The 16953-nt window shown below is 41.5% G+C and overlaps 1 protein-coding gene across 1 annotated transcript; it reads left to right on the top strand.

Moving 5' to 3' along the window:
• The first annotated feature begins 944 nt into the window (after positions 1 to 944).
• rdh5 (retinol dehydrogenase 5) lies at positions 945 to 14662 on the top strand. Its single transcript, XM_008114395.3, has 5 exons — positions 945 to 1107; positions 8093 to 8425; positions 9648 to 9906; positions 12424 to 12587; positions 14329 to 14662. Exons 2-5 carry the CDS (start codon positions 8113 to 8115, stop codon positions 14550 to 14552), a joined length of 960 nt encoding a protein of 319 aa, XP_008112602.1. The 5' UTR covers positions 945 to 1107; positions 8093 to 8112; the 3' UTR covers positions 14553 to 14662.
• The last annotated feature ends 2291 nt before the right edge of the window (positions 14663 to 16953 follow it).

Here is a 16953-nt window from a genome sequence, read left to right as displayed (position 1 = left end):
TTCGAATCCGGGTAGAGTGCAGATAAGCTCCCTTTGTCAGCTCCAGCTCCCCATGCAAGGACATGAGAGAAGCCTCCCACAAGGATAGTAAAAACATCAAAACATCCGTGCGTCCCCTGGGCAACGTCCTTGCAGACGGCCAATTATCTCACACCAGAAGCGACTTGCAGTTTCTCAAGTTGCTCCTGACATGGACAAAAAGTGGTTTGTTGAAAGGCCAGAAGATGGCTTCCAATGCAAAGTGGTCTCCAACTGAACTACAGTAAAAATAGCATTCTTATCAGAATGTAGCCCCAGGGGGGTATAATGTATAAATACATTGGGAGGCTGTTTGACTGCAAGGTGTAGCCTAAATGCCCTGAAGGCACCAGATTTCCATAATAATCTCTGAAACTGAGTTGTGTCAAGGTGAGTTAGTACTTGAATGGGGTTGCACCAGAGAATACCAAATGCTGTAAGTTATAGACAGAGAAGGGCAAAGGCAAGTAAACCTTGGCAAAACAACAACCCCCCTATGGTCATCATAACTTAGACATGACTCAAAGGCAACATAATGCCAGCAGCAACAAAATGGGTTGTTACAATAATTATTCCTTAGAAGGCGAACTCATATCTGCTGCTCTGATTTCCTTAAAAGAAGGATGTGATATTAACAAAGCTGCAAACTTCCCATTGTTTTGTGATTGCATGGTTTGGCAGCAGGTCCCACTTAGTTTGGGGCAAGGTTCAAGAAGACCGGAGCCTTTGTCTTTTCTCCTAGATATCTCCAGCACAGCCCAATCCTTTGGGAATTTCTGCTTCCCCTATTCCATTGTTTTCCAGGCTCCAGAGATATTCAATTTGAGTGGCAGCCAATTGGTTAACTTTCCTTGTAGCTTTACCAAGACTTAATGCTGAACTCAGTCCCTGCCCATAGGCGTCCTTTGACAGGGAGCTGATTGGGAAAAGCGCTGGCCTCTCCCCCGCCGTGGACTTTGGCTAAGATCAGAACTTGTGTCTGCTGCCTTGTGTAACTGAAGCCAAACACAGGAAAGTGTCCTAGCCAACGCTGCATAGCTGTTGTTTTCAGTTTTGCTAAACCTGTCAGCACTCTCATCTGGAGAGAAGGTAAGAGGGACATATGAGATGGGGGAAAGAATGGCATTGCACCATGACAATTACAAAGCCTACTTTTCTTGTGGTCCTTCAAGTAATTTCCAACTTATAGCAACCCTAAGTAGAATCTATCGTGGGTTTTTCTTGGCAAGATTTATTCAGAGGAGGTTTGCCCTCGAGTTCCTTTGAGGCTGAAGAATGGGTTTCCATGGCTGAGCAGGGATTCAAACCCTGATCTCCAGAATCAAACCATTATACCTCTACAGCATACTATTTTTCTTCTGCAATGTTGCAGTCTCTATAAGTGCAGTTATTTTTTTCTTGGGAAATAATTGGGAAGCAGTGGACTATGACTCTAAAGACCAGTGTTCAATTCCCCACCTCACCATGGAAACCCATTGGGTGACGTTGGGCAAATCACATACTCTCGACCCTAGAAAAACTAGTGATAGGTTCACTTTAGGTCACCATAAGTTGGAAATTACTTGAAGCGGCACAATGAAAACAGTAGTCAGGACTGGTGCTTCTAAAATGTTCTTCCTGCCTTGGGAATGCTTCGGAGAGCCAGCATCTTATATTTACGAGATGAGAGCTGCAGATTCCACAATTCCAGCTGTGATAGAGAGTATATAGGTTGGGTTGCTGTGAGTTTTCCAGACTGTATGGCCATGACCCAGAAGCATTCTCTCCTGGGGTTTCGCCCACATCTATAGCAGGCATCCTCAGAGGTTGTGAGGTCTGTTGGAAACCAGGCAAGTGGGAGGTCCAAATTGGGAGAAAGAACTCTTATCTTAGCCTGGCTGATTCCTGCCCTGAGGAATCCTTTGTTCAGAGGTGTTAATTGGCCCTGATTCTTTGAAGCTCAGGAGTTTCTGGAGCATGGCCATACAGCCCGGAAAACTCACAGCAACCCAGTGATTCCAGTCATGAAAGCCTTCAACAACGGTATATAGGTTTATTATAGGCTTGGGGCTTTTTTTAAAGGCTTGTCATCTGGAATACTGAATCAGTGCCCAGTGCTGCTACTATATGTCTTTAACCTAACCATCCTGCACACTAGATTCACACCATTTGATTTCTCAGATTAGAATGACTTCACAGTTACTTTGGGGTGAAGAGACATTGGCATCTTGGTTCATCATGGAGTCAGATTTCAAGCCAATAGATAATAATAATAATAATAATAATAATAATAATAATAATAATAATAATAATATAAAAATATTTATACCCACCACCATCTCCCCAAGGGAACTCGGGGCGGCTTACATGGGGCAGAGCCCAGACAGCTGAAGTTGAAAAACCCCTGGGGATTCTCTTTAAGAATTCATATGCTGTAGTTACCATAGTTAATAGTTTTGTGCCTTTAAGTTGCTTTTCAACATTTAGCAATCTCATGAATTTCATAGGATTTTCCCTATGAAGTTTATATACTCTTGTACCATAAGCCAGGAGCCAAAGTGGTGTTATGGTATGAGCATTGGAGCAAGACTTCAAGAAACTCAGGTTCAAATCCCCACTTGGTCATGCAAACTGACTAGGTTTCCTTGAGCAAGTCAGTCTCAGCCTCATAGGAAGGCAAAGAACAAATCTTGCGAAGAAAATCCTGTGAAAGGGTCGTCATAAATAAGAAACTAAGTGATAGCCCATAGCATGTCATTTTGGGATCAGAACTGGCCTCTTTCAAATAAACTAACAATAATTATCTTCCATCAAAGCCCTCATTTTTTGCACAAATTTATCAGTGAGGCATGAGCCCAGCTGACAATTACAAATAAGATTCATGTAAGTGCATAATAGTCCATTGCAGGAAAAGCAACAGAATCCTCTGACATCTGAAAAGCTAACACATACATGATAGCATATGCATTCGTGGTCAAGAGCCTCCTCTGACAATTCAGTTGCCCTTCTTTGGAATTGTGTTAGACCACAATTGAAATATAGAGAGAGAAGAACCCTATACATATATGTGTGTGCAGATCATCATAGAGAATCATTGCAAATTTTCTCCAGGAGAAAAAGATAATATTTGACCAGTTATACACATTACTCTGGTGGCTCGGTGTGTTAAAGCGCTGAGCTGCTGAACTTGCAGACCGAAAGGTTCCAGGTTTGAATCCAGGGAACGGAGTGAGCGCCCGCTGTTAGCTCCAGCTTCTGCCAACCTAGCAGTTTGAAAACATGCAAATGTGAGTAGATCAATAGGTACCGCTACGGTGGGAAGGTAACGGCGCTCCATGCAGTCACGCCGGCCACATGACCTTGGAGGTGTCTACAGACAACGCTGACTCTTTGGCTTAGAAATGGATATGAGCACCAACCCCCAGAGTCGGACACGACTAGACTTAACGTCAGGGGAAACCGTTATCTTTACCTATTATTTATGCTAACAGTGCATGTGTGAATATAAATATATTTACCCATATATACTCGAGTATAAGCTGGCCCGAATATATGCCGAGGCACCTAATTTTACCACAAAATACTGGGAAAACATTGGCTCCAGTATAAGCCGAGAGTGGTAAATTTCAGAAATAAAAATAGATACCAATAAAATTACATTAATTGAGGCATCGGTAGGTTAAATGTTTTTGAATATTTATATAAAGCTCAAATTTAAGATAAGACTGTCCAACTCTGATCAAATCATTATTCTCATCTTCAATGTAAATGTACTTATGTATCATGTAAAATAATACATGTAATAATAATAATAATTATTATTATTATTATTATTACAGGAAAATAATACATGTAATAATAGAGTAAAATAATAAATGCAATAATAATAATAATAAGAAGAAGAAGAAGAAGATCAGAGTGAAATAATAAATTTATTAATAATAATAATAATAATAATAATAATAATAATAGAGTAAAATTAATGTAATAGTAGCAACAATAATAGAGAAAAATAATAAATGTAATAATACCAATAATAATAGATAAAAATAATAAATGTACCATATATTCTCGAGTATAAGCTGACCCAAATATAAGCCAACCAGGACCCTCACCCGAGTATAAGCCGAGGGGGCCTTTTTCAGTCTTAAAAAAAGGGCTGAAAAACTAAGCTTATACTCTAGTATATACAGTAAATTCATATATGAATATCAGGATTATGATGGCACTGAGCTGCTGAACTTGCTGACTGAAAGGTCGACAGTTCGAATCCGGTGAGCGGGGTGAGCTCCCGCTACTAGCCTCAGCTTCTGCCAGCCTAGCAGTTCTAAAATATACAAATGTGAATAGATCAATAGGTACCGCTCCAGCTGGAAGGTAATGGCGCTCCATGCAGTCATGCCGGTCACATGACCTTGGAGGCGTCTACAGACAATGCCGGCTCTTTGGCTTGGAAATGGAGATAGAATTATAGAATGGAATCCTAGAATCATAGAGTTGGAAGAGACCTCCTGGGCCATCCAGTCCAACCCCCTGACAGGAAATCACATTCAAAGTAACTCTGACAGATGAACACCAACCCCAGAGTCGGACACAACTAGACTTAATGTCAGGGGGAAACCTTTACCTTTACCTTTAAGAAATGTTCTGCTGATGAGAACATCTATGCCTCAATTCGGGCTACATTTCAGGATGAAAAACTATTCCAAGTCTCCACTGCTTATCTGAGCAAACTGGATATAAATGAATTTCAATTATTTTACAACGTATATTGGCCCTCCATTTGTCCAGTTACAAAACTGGGTTATGAAACCTTGCCTGATCCTGGAATTCTGGACTGGCGGCTAATCCTCTAATACTTAAACCACAGAGTCTGAACAGAAGAGGCTAAGCATCCATGTGAGAGAAAGCTGAGCATCAATTTCCCAGGCATTGAGCTGGACTTAATAAGCCACAATAGCCCCACAAAGCTCACTCGGCACATGTCAAATGAGTGCCACATGAGATGGTGAGCCAGTTTGGGGCTAAGGCCGAACATAACATCTCTTGAAATGGAAATTCCCAAGGACCTCATGTTTCACTTCATTATCTCAAACCTCCACAAGAGTTCACTAAGGAGTCAATAACTGCACGCTCCATTCTGATTTTCACTCGTGGAAGGGTGAGGTGAACCACAAGCTATTTTTTTGCATTAAGTAAACATAGCAGTTATTTTTGTGGATAACACTGTTAACACAGATTAGACCGGAGGTTCCCAAACTTTGATCCTCCAGGTGTTTTGGACTTCATCTCTCAAAATTCCAGGCTGTTAGCTAAACTGGTTGGAACTTTTATTTATTTATTTATTTACAGTATTCCGATTCCGACCTTCTCACCCCGAAGGGGACTCAGGGCGGATCACATTATGTACACACTGGGCAAACATTCAATGCCCATAAACACATCGAACCGAGACAGAGACAACAGACAGACAGACGCAGAGGCAATTTAACCTTCTTCTGAGGGGATCTGGCCACAGGGGGGAGCAGCTGCTTCATCATCCACTCTGATGGCACTTCCTCACTTCCTCATTCCAACGTTGTAAATTAGTTAAACTTGCCTCCCCACTTTTAATAAGTGGTACCTTATTTCCTACTTGATAGATGTAACTATCTTTCGGGTTGCTAGGTCAGCAACAGCAGGGGCTATATTTTATTTTTAATTGACGGGTGCTCACCCCGCCATGGGCTGGCCTCAAACTCATGACCTCATGGTCAGAATGATTTATTGCAGCAGCTGTTTACCAGCCTGCACCACCGGCTTCATAAAGTGAACTTCACTTTATGAAGTTCAAATACTTGGAGGACCATGGTTTGGGATCCCTGGGGTGCCCTCTTTGCCCATTAGCAAGTGCCGAAGGGTGAGAGAACAGGGTTGCTGTGAGTTTTCTGGGCTGTATGGCCATGTTCCAGAAGCATTCTCTCCTGATGTTTCACTCACATCTATGGCAGGCATCCTCAGAGGTTGTGAGGTCTGTTGGAAACTAAACAAGGGAGGTTTATATATCTGTGGAATATCTAGGGTGGGGAAAAGAACTTTTGTCTGCTTGAGGTATGTGTGAATGTTGCAATTGATCACCTTGATTAGCATTGAAAAGCCTTGCAGCTTTTCAATGCGAATCAAGAGAATACATTACTCCTGTTACTATTAACCACACCAGTTAAGGATACGAGGCCCAAGTTGCACTCTGTGTCATGGGGACTGTGTGAAAACATTGTTGTGTGTCTTCTCTAATTCTTTTCTAATTTATGGCAACCCTAAGATGATTCTATCATGGGGCTTTCTTGGCAAGATCTGCCTCCCTCTGAGGCTGGGAGAGTGTGTCTTGCTCAAGGTCACCCAATGGGTTTCCATGGCTGAGCAGGGATTCCAACCTGGTCTCCAGTCACTATACCGCTACAGTGTTTAAGCCATTTGTAGGATATAGTTGAACTAATTTCATTTAGCAAAGTAACTTGGTCCATACTAATCAACGGCTCATTTGTCATACACACTCTGCTCCTTTCCCCTGAGTTATGTGTGTGTTTTAAAGCTATTAACTGTGTTTCACGACACACTGCCTGGTGTGAACTGGGCCTACCAGTAAATGTAATGCATACATGTGGGGAGTTTTTTTTTTGATATATTTATTACATTTACTCCCCATCCATCCTCTCAGTTGTTCAGGATGGTACATATAGCTCTCTCTCCTCATTTTGTGAGTTACATCAAGTGGGGAGAGTTACTAGTCCAAGTGAAGTTCATAGCAGTGAGAGGGAATTTGAACCTGGGTTTTCTCGGCCATCATTTAACTATCATACCACACAAGTTCTCTCATGAATAGCTAAAGACTATCATGATTGAGTTACAGTTGGCCCTACACCATTGTGGGATTTGAGTTTTGCAGAAACTGGAGGGCTCTGTGACTATTGCAATGGGAGGAAAACTATCATTGGTGCCAATGGGAACTTTCCTCCTAATGGGCATAGGTTAGAGCAGTGTTTCTTAAACTGTGCTCCTCCGGGTGTTTTGGACTCCAGCTCCCAGTCGGTTTGCCAGCCATTAGGAATTGTTGGACTTGAAGTCCAAAACATCTGGAGGAGCACAGTTTGAGAAACTCTGGATTGGATAGAGATATGGGAAAACTAGAGCCCACCTCCCCTTATACAATAGTCCTGATCCAGATCAACCTCCTCTCTTTTCTATACACACACACACACAAATGAGTCACATCAATTTTGGTTCAGATGGCCATTGGCAACAGGCCCCATCCTGTTGCTGAAATTCAAAGTGAACAAGCAGATCAATGCAGATAGTAACAAAGCAGGCTCAATTTTTTAGGATTACAATAATAATGGTGATTAAAAATGCACAAGCAACCCTAATGAAAGCCCCTTACTTTTGCTGGTATTTCTTCTCTGACTATCCTTGCTCTCTGGTTTAGCATTACAGCTCTTGTGTACAAAGTTCAGTTGGTGATATGCTTGATATGTTTTAATCATTTGAAAGACTATTTTAATTGATAATGTAAAAGTTTCCCCTGACGTTACGTCCAGTCGTGACCGACTCTGGGGGTTGGTGCTCATCTCCATTTCTAAGCCAAGGTCATGTGGCCGGCATGACTGCATGGAGCGCCATTACATTCCCGCTGGAAGCAAAGCATTAATACTCCTCTTTCCGTCATCACATGTAGTGTTGCTCTGACCTATGCCTTTCATGCCTGCAGCTTGTTTTTAAATCCTAAACATATCAATAATGTCTCCGAAGGACCTGCCTACGTTTGGTTACCTGAGCTCATGATCCATTACATCACTTGTTTCCTTCTTGATATACTTTCCATATCTGTTTCAAAGATCTCATGGTATGTAAAGGCACACAAGTGATTGCTTAAATACCAGCAGATTGGGAATAATCCGTTCTAGATCGTAAAACCTTGCAATTAGAACATGCGTTTGCATATGCGATTAAGACAAACTGACCTCATTCTTGCTTTTGAAAAAATAAAAATGAGTTCCAGCTCAAAGCCAAGCATCCTTCATTTCCTGGCTTACCTTACCAATCTTTCTTCTTCCTGCAGGCTTCCAGCCACAGTTTACAATGTGGTGTTGCGTGCTGCTTTTCAGTGTCCTCTGGACAGTGGTCTGGTTCTTCCGAGACCGGCAGATGTTGAGCTCCTTCAAGGATAAGTATGTTTTCGTCACAGGCTGTGACACAGGCTTTGGGAACCTGTTGGCCAAGCGGCTTGACAAGAAGGGCTTCCAAGTGTTAGCAGGCTGCTTGACTCAGAAAGGGGCTGATAACCTGCAGCGTTCTAGCTCACCAAACCTGCGGACCACCCTCCTCGATGTCACCAACTCTGAGAGCATCCGCAAAGCCGTTGAGTGGGTGAAAGGTGAAGTGGGTGAAAAAGGTGAGTCTTGGCCCAGAAGGGATGAAGGAATAAATAGGCTGGAGTTAGGATTGTGTGTAAATCACCTTGTTATCATGATGGAGATTTAAATTTGGAACCCATCTTCAGGTTCTATCCAATGCTCTAGATTTCTATTAATCCATGTCAAATACAAATGCAGTAACTGTGGAATCCATATCTGCAGCTTTGCTTACCTGCACCTGGAGGGAAATTGTCTCTCTAGTTCAGTGGTTCTCAACCTGGGGTCTCCAGATGTTTTTGGCCTACAACTCCCAGAAATCCTAGCCAGTTTACCAGCTTTTAGGATTTCTGGGAGTTGAAGGCCAAAACATCTGGGGACCCACAGGTTGAGAACCACTGCTCTAAGTATTTTCTAGATCCTGATGGTATGCTTCCCTAGAAGTTGCCAAAGAGTCACTGTGAAGGACCTAGCAAATCCCCAGTGAATATATATCTATAAGATTCTCTAAGTCAGTGGTTCTCAACCTGGGGTCCCCAGATGTTTTTGGCCTACATCTCCTAGAAATCCCAGCCAGTTTACCAGCTGTTAGGATTTCTGGGAGTTGAAGGCCAAAAACATCTAGGGACTCCAGGCTGACAACCACTTCTAGTCTTCTAGTTCCGCTCTATGACATGCTAGGACCAGAAGTGGGGTTATTTAAAGGTGTTTAGTTGTATCTGTAGTTTCAAGTAATCACAATTCAGCAAGAAGCATATCCCCTGCCGATACAGGGGTCTTACTGTATGCAATAAATTACATAAAGATTATTTTTCACAATGTATACATCTCATGAGGTTGACTGAAAAATACAATAATAGTCTGTAAACTTTAAGACAATGGAGGAAGAGGAGAATGTTATTATAGGTGGGTTGACTCAGTCACGGAAGTCACAGCCCTGAATTTGCAAGACCTGAGCAATGCATACTATCTTGATTCAACATACGGCGGCTACATTTGGCATCTCTACCCCACATCCGCAGTCCTCACTGAATTGGTGTTATTGGTGTGAGATATAGGAAATACAAACTCTCTATCCACCTCTTGGCTCCATGCTCTATAGCCCCAATTGGTAGGTACCGATTGGAGTGGGGTGAGAGCCATGTCTACTGGCATCCCAGAGAACACTTTAGCTGAGGAAGGAGTGGTGAACAGTTTGGGTACAGGAAAGCAAGGTGATTTATCTGTTATTTTTCTCCCAATAATGAATTTCCATCCCTCCAGGGTTATTTGGCCTAGTTAACAATGCAGGTGTGGCCAACCCTATTGGCCCTACAGAATGGATGATAGTGGAGGATTACCGTAAGGTCATGTCTATCAACACTTTTGGCATGATCGAGGTCTCATTGGCTTTCTTGCCCCTGCTCAAGCAAGCTCGTGGCCGTGTGGTCAATACCTCCAGCGTCTTGGGTCGCCTCTCAGCTAACGGTGGTGGCTACTGTATTTCCAAATACTGTGTTGAGGCCTTCTCCGACAGCCTCAGGTAGGATAACAGGTATGGCTTTACTTGTGCTCAGTAAATTTGCCACCCCAGACTTACCTGTCTTAGTTTGCTCCTCCAGCCATATCTTGCTCCCTTTTTTTCTTGGTCTTCATTACTCTGGTTCTATATTGTTTCTGCTCTTGGCAAACATTAAACATTTCCTTTATTTGCATAATCAACTGATCTTCTTCCATGTGTTTCCTCCTGCTTTTATTTTTCCACCCCATTTCCCATGCTCTTGGCATAACTCAGAGGTAGAAAAATAGATTAGCTCAGCTACTCCCCCGACTGGTGGAAAAAGATTGAATTTTGCCTTCTGATTTAGAAGGTGATGGGAAGAGGAGAAAAGTCTAGTAGTATAGCCCCGGTGGCGAAGTGTGTTAAAGCACTGAGCTGCTGAACTTGCAGACCGAAAGGTCACAGGTTCAAATTCCAGGAGCAGAGTGAGCGCCCGCTGTTAGCTCCAGCTTCTGCCAACCTAGCAGTTTGAAACCATACCAATGTGAGTAGATCAATAGGTACCACTCCGGCGGGAAGGTAACGGCGCTCCATGCAGTCATGCCGGCCACATGACCTTGGAGGTGTCTACAGACAACGCCGGCTCTTCAGCTTAGAATGGAGATGAGCACCAACCCCCAGAGTCAGACATGACTGGACTTAACGTCAGGGGAAACCTTTACCTTTACCTTATAGCTCTGTATATGTGCACTTAACAGTTTCCTTCATTGAATATCAATGAGAGCCAGCATGGTGTCCTGAGTTGGTTTAAACAGGCTGATTTTAAAGTAGATTTTAATGTTTAATGTTTTTAAACAGGCTGATTTTAAAGTAGATTTTAATGTTTAATGTTTGCGTATATTTATAATTATTTTATGTCCCGGCATGGAATGCTTGCCGTATATACGGTATGCTGTGCTTCTCCCTGAGTCCCCTTCAGGGTGAGAAGGATGGAATATAAATGTTTAAAATAAATAAATAATAAATAGAATACATGCACAAAGGCTCAGGAATGGAGGGGCAGCTACTGAAAGAATGGGGAACTCAAACTGTTACAGTGGACCCTTCCTATTGTAATTATTTTTTTCAAGCAAACTTCAATGAGTTTAACTTTGAGGATTTGATTAGTATGTTTTCTCTAGGAATCTCCAGGTCCTCCAGCATGATTCTGGGATTAACCTTCAGCAGAAATTTACCTGGAAAATGTGCCAAAGGACCTCGAGAAATGTTCTCTCAGGGAAAATAAAATAGTGGTTGTTTTGTTTTTTCCACTTTCATGACAATACTGAAGCCCTAATCCCATTGAATGTGGGGTGCGGTGTGGGGGGGGGGTTACTGTAGTCATTTTCCTTTACGAAATTATATTCCCGACAACATGTTATACTTACCCATTAAAACCCTATCTTGGAATTTATCATAAAACATTGAAGCTTCCAAATCCACGGTATTACTAGTATCCCCTTATTTCACTGAAGATTTATTGATTTAGGCCTAACAATAAATTTATTGTGGGGGTTGAATCAATATATGGAAAAAAATCCATGTAGCAATCGCGGAAATTATAAAAGCCATGATAATGCTGTTCCTGGCCAAAATGCAGCACTCCAAGCTTCTTAACATAGATGTAACTATGGGAGAGGTGAAGGAGGACTTTGCCTACTCAGATAAGAAATCCTACCACCTAATGAGATTTTCCAGTTTCTAGCATTGGAGCAATTTAAAGGTTTAGCTCAACATTTAGAAATCCAGTTTAGGCATCCAAAGAAAAATGGTGGGCAATGTTACAGTGTAAATGCAGGATATAAAAGTGTGGACAGTTTTCAATATTTAACACTCCGCAATAAAGGTATTCTAAAATGGACAATACATTTTCTAAGGCTCAGATACTACAATTCCACAAAAAAATTTAATTACCCTTGAGTGCTAGTTTAAAAAGAAAAGGAATGTGGGGCAAGGGGAATTTTGGTCTTCCGTTTCTCATGGTGGCACAAATGTTTAAATAGCAAAGGTTACAAGTGTTATGTGACTAGTTTACACCATTGACCTTATCTCTGAACAGACTTAAGGGAACAACAGGAAGCTCACTGGGCAGCATGTCTTCCTCTTTGTGGTTACTGCCTATAGTCTTGCAGATATTTTTTTTTTGCTTGTGCTTTTAATAACTATACAATAAGCAAGAATTTAATGGTAGCGAATTTCCTGCCTCTGAAATGCAAGGCGAAAAGTTCAATTCTGCCCTTTTACACATTATGTAAAGGTCCTACACAGTGAAAACAGACTTGCAAACTTTCCCTTCCCTCACCAAAACATATATGAAGATCATTTGGTGTAGGCTGCAGCTTTGCCGTAACATACTTCAGCACTTAAAAATTAGCATAACCACAAACTGAAAGCAATGTTTATGTAATAAATTGGCAGCTGGGCCATTCTGCTGTTCAAACCTGATTATGTAAAAGGATTGCTAGATATCAAATAGACGGAATTTGTTGTGCATTTTGTCAGAAACCCCTTTTATTTCAGGAGGGATATGTACCATTTTGGCGTAAAAGTCTCCATTGTGGAGCCAGGTTTTTTCAAGACTGCTGTGACCAATCTCGATTCAATTGAGTCCTCTTTGCGTCAAATCTGGGATCGAATGCGTCCTGAGGCCCGGCAAAGCTATGGTGAAGACTTCTTTTCAAACTGTGAGTCCTAGTTCAGCACAGATGTGAGCATCAAAGGGAAAGACGTAGTAGCCCTGGTTCTTGAAAAACAGAGCTATTACCAGTCTGTGCCTCCATGAAATGGAACAGAGCAACAAGAAATTCCAAGAACTTAATTCAAAACCCAGTGGTTTTTTAGATTTTTATAAGCCTTCTAGCAAATTTCAACTTAGTTTCAGGTGTTTTTTTAAGTGACAACACTCATTCAGGTACATCTCCATTAAGCAAGTTACTGTGTTTCTGAGCATTACTTCTTCAGCAATAGCTTTGTTAACAGAGGCAGAAAGAACATAGAATCATAGAGTTGGAAGAGACCTGGTGGGCCATCCAGTCCAACCCCTTGACAAGAAGCAGGAAAATCGTATTCAAAGCACCCCTGACAGATGGGTGCTTTGGAAATAATAAGAATACAGTGTTCCCTCCCTACTTTGCAGTTCGCTTTTCGCTCCCTCACTGCTTCGCGGTGTTTTTCTAAGAAGTGCGCATGCACAAAAGGTACCAGTTTCCCTTTTGCGCATGCACCCTCCCTCTCGTCGGCGCCGGAGAGGAAGCAGCACAGGAAGAATGCTTGCACAGGGGGGGAAAGGCCAACAAACTACTAATATAAAGTGTAAATATTGAAATAAATATAGTGCCCCTATTTTGTGGAATTTCACTTATTGCGGGTGGTCCTGGAACGTAACTCCCACGATAGATAAGTGAAGGAACACTGTATATTCTAACACCAAAAAGGAAAACAGACAGATAAGTTTCAGCAAAAATGTTATCCCAAACTATATTTTTCACTAACTCACCTTGTTTGCCCTGTAGTTGCTTTGCTCAGGTTTCAGACAGCAATAGCAGCCTACACTATACTCTGCTGGGGTCTAAATAATCCCTGCTCCTTCTTGGGCATAACTGCCCAGCACTCATCGCCTCCAATGTGAAAAAGGGATGGATGAATGTATAACAAAGTTCCAGCAAATCTTCTACAGGCTGAACAACTCAATAATGGAGGAGATGGTTGGTATCGTGAGGCTTTCTAAACCTTCCAAGTGCTTCTATATCTTCATGTTATAGATACACTATTTAGATCTATGAGGCACCAGGAAAGCTTTCTATGAAAGCAATGATCAACTGTGAACCTTGTGATTTTTTTTTATCTACAGCCCTAGTCAGTATAGTAATAAAGTAGAATTATGGGAGTTGTAGCCCAAAACCATTCACCAGGTAACATCTGCTCATCTCTGCTCCAGAACCATGTCCATGAGAAGGGAGGTGATTTGATACAATCAATAAACATTAGATCACTATTATCTTAACTTCATAAATGATAATAGACTTGAGATTAGCAGGAGTGTTAAGGCGTGGATGGTAATCATGCAGCCCCCCAGATGTTGTTGTTGAACTACAACTCCCGCCAGTCCTTGGCTAGCATAACAAATGCTGGGAGTAATAGAACAGCATCTGAAGGACTGCATGATTCGCACTCTGTCCCAAGGAGTATCTAATGGTTTGGTTCTATTTCAGGTTCTAGATTAGCTCTGGTCTGAGGAAAAGCACAGAAGGCATGCACTGGGCTGGGTACAGTATATCTCATAACCAAGCGAAAGACCACCACTAATACAGTAAGCCCATGGTAGCAATATCGAAGTACTGCAGGGATGGGAGGAAATATAGCAGGCAATACAAAAAGTGTGTTTTGTTTCTTTTTTGAACGACATGGGTTTCTTCTCTCCTGTAGACCTGAAGGTCCAGAAGTTCATCATGAACCTCATTTGTGACCCAGACCTCAGCAAAGTGACCAACTGCATGGAGCATGCCCTAGAGGCTAAGCACCCTCGCACCCGCTACAGTGCTGGGTGGGATGCCAAGTTTATGTGGCTGCCAATCTCTTACCTGCCTGCTTTCATGGTGGACATTGTTCTGGCTACGATTCTACCAAAGCCAGCACAGAGGGTCCGCTAGACTCCAAAGCCTCTTCCCCTACCCAGGACCAGACCTGTGGCCCAACGGTCAAAAAAGAACACATTTTACCAAAATGATAAAGAAATAAAGTGTATATATAATCAGTGAAAGTAAGGTGTTGCCCAGCCACCCCATCTTCCTCAGGTCATTGTGGGCTTGGCTACTGAAACTCATACTATACAGAATGCTGTAATCGATTGGGTTGAACACTAGGTAGATCTTTAAGTGATTTGCTATAGGTTTGTAAAGGTTTGTAAAGTTTCCGACTTCTAAATTGCTGAACAAGGACCACAATGAAGTGACCAAAAATTCATTTTATCTCTGTATTATCTGCTGAAATAGAGGGAGCTTAAGGTAAGCATAACTGGATTTGTGTATGGAAGGACTGCAACTGGCATTCAATTCCAGTTCTCAAAATGAATTCCTGGATTGATAATTCTGTAATTCAAAGCATCTCTTTGGTATATTTTCGGATTTCAGTAGTGGGAAGAGTAGGATCCTGAGGCTTTTTGGAGTGATCTAGAATATTAATTTGAAGAATGGCTTCTGTCCATAATCAGTCTTAAAAGAATGAATATAAGAATGATAAAGGAAAAGAATGAGTCCATGCAACTGAGACAGGAGAGAAGAACTGGCTATCCAATGACAGAAGAGATGCATAAGACCAGAAGGATATTGAATGGTGAGCAGAGGGCGTTATAGCATTACAGCAGATTGTAATGCACATTCCAACCATGTAGATAGCTGCCAGACTCTTTGAGCAGTTCATGACAATTATTTCAATTATTATTACTGTTCTATGTTTTTCCTAGCGTAGGATTCATGGCAATTAAAAATACACCTTTTATACACTGCAAGCAGATACCAAGAATAGGAAGATGTGTCAAGAAACCTTTTCTGATCATTTCACTACAGAAGTTCCAGTATGCTTTCAGGAATTCCCCATGCTATAATTTGAGAGCTATAGTATTTTATAAAGAAAGCAGGAAAGAAGACAAAAAAAGTGGAATATGTGGACACAAAAAATGAAATTTAGCTTTAACCTTTAACCTTGATATGTGTAGTTTAGATCCCATTCAGAGTCCATATCTCTCAATAATCAGAACCTGCCTTGCAGAGATCCAAAATCAAGAAGACAGGTTCCAGTCTGGGCCATACCAGTGTGCCTGTCAGAAATGTAATAGTGGGCCAGAGGTATGAAGAAACCCCAGCCGCAAACCAAACAAGAGCCTTCCCACTGTGACTGAACTACAGTTCCCATCATAGTGTGACCAACAGTGATGCTGGCTAGGGCCCAGATTACCCACATGATGTGTGAAGCCATTCATAAACTTCACTAAATGAGCATGCCCAAGCCTTAAAAAGTATTCACAATCCAAGCATAAATATACTGCTGTGTTTAGCATCAGATCACATGAAAGGAAGGCCCTGCAAATCATCACATGATGTTATGAAAGCAGCAACTTCATTGCTTTTACTAACACATGTCATAAAAAGGGGGAAGGGGGAGCAAGTTTACAAGTTTACTGTGTTCTGGACAAACGTTCCTGTAGCCTCACCACAGCAAGATCCCTGTCACACACAACTTCCCCTTTACAATGCACACTACAATTCACTATAGACAAACCAAGCCCAGTACTGTACACCAGCTTAAAGGTCAGGGAGGCGATACGCTGGCATAAGTGAAATAATATTTACAGAAGAGGTGGGAAAAATTAATAGGAAGTCTACTCCCATATATTGATAGTGCAGGTATAGATAACAGCCTCCAAAATGTTGCTGTACTAGAATTTCTTCACCATTGACTGTGCAGCTATGACTTAAGTTTTAGCCCAACATTTAGAAACCACATGGTGCATACATTTGTTATATTATAACATAACATGATATAAATAAAATAAACAGTTATCCTAAAATCCAATAAGGTGTTTTGCCAACAATTACCATGGATGAACTCTAATCAGAGCTGAAAACAGGGCAGAACAATACAACAAATACAAGATGAGTGTTGCTTCCTATGAAGGAAACATATAACAAGGATCAGAAAATTGCACATGTAAGTTTAATGGAAGAAGAACTGTTACTTCCCACCTACTAGATCAGGGGTCCTCAAACTTTTTAAACTGAGGGCCAGTCCACAATCCTTCAGACTGTTGAGGGGCCGGATTATCATTTTTTAAAAAAATACAAATTCCGATGCACACTGCACATGTCTTATTTGTAATGCAGAAACAACAACAAGAAGAAGAACAATGAAAGAACAATACAATATTTAAAAATAAAAACAATTTTAACCCAACATACATTCATCAGGATTTCAATGGGAAGTGTGCTCCTGCTTCTGGCCAATGAGATAGTCAAGTTAATTAGGATTGTTGTTGTTGTGTGCCTTCAAGTCATT

This window comes from Anolis carolinensis, chromosome 2 (genome assembly GCF_035594765.1).
Source record: "Anolis carolinensis isolate JA03-04 chromosome 2, rAnoCar3.1.pri, whole genome shotgun sequence".
Taxonomy (NCBI): domain Eukaryota; kingdom Metazoa; phylum Chordata; class Lepidosauria; order Squamata; family Dactyloidae; genus Anolis; species Anolis carolinensis.
Note: the sequence above shows the minus strand (reverse complement) of the source record. Positions and strands in the feature narration are given on the sequence as shown.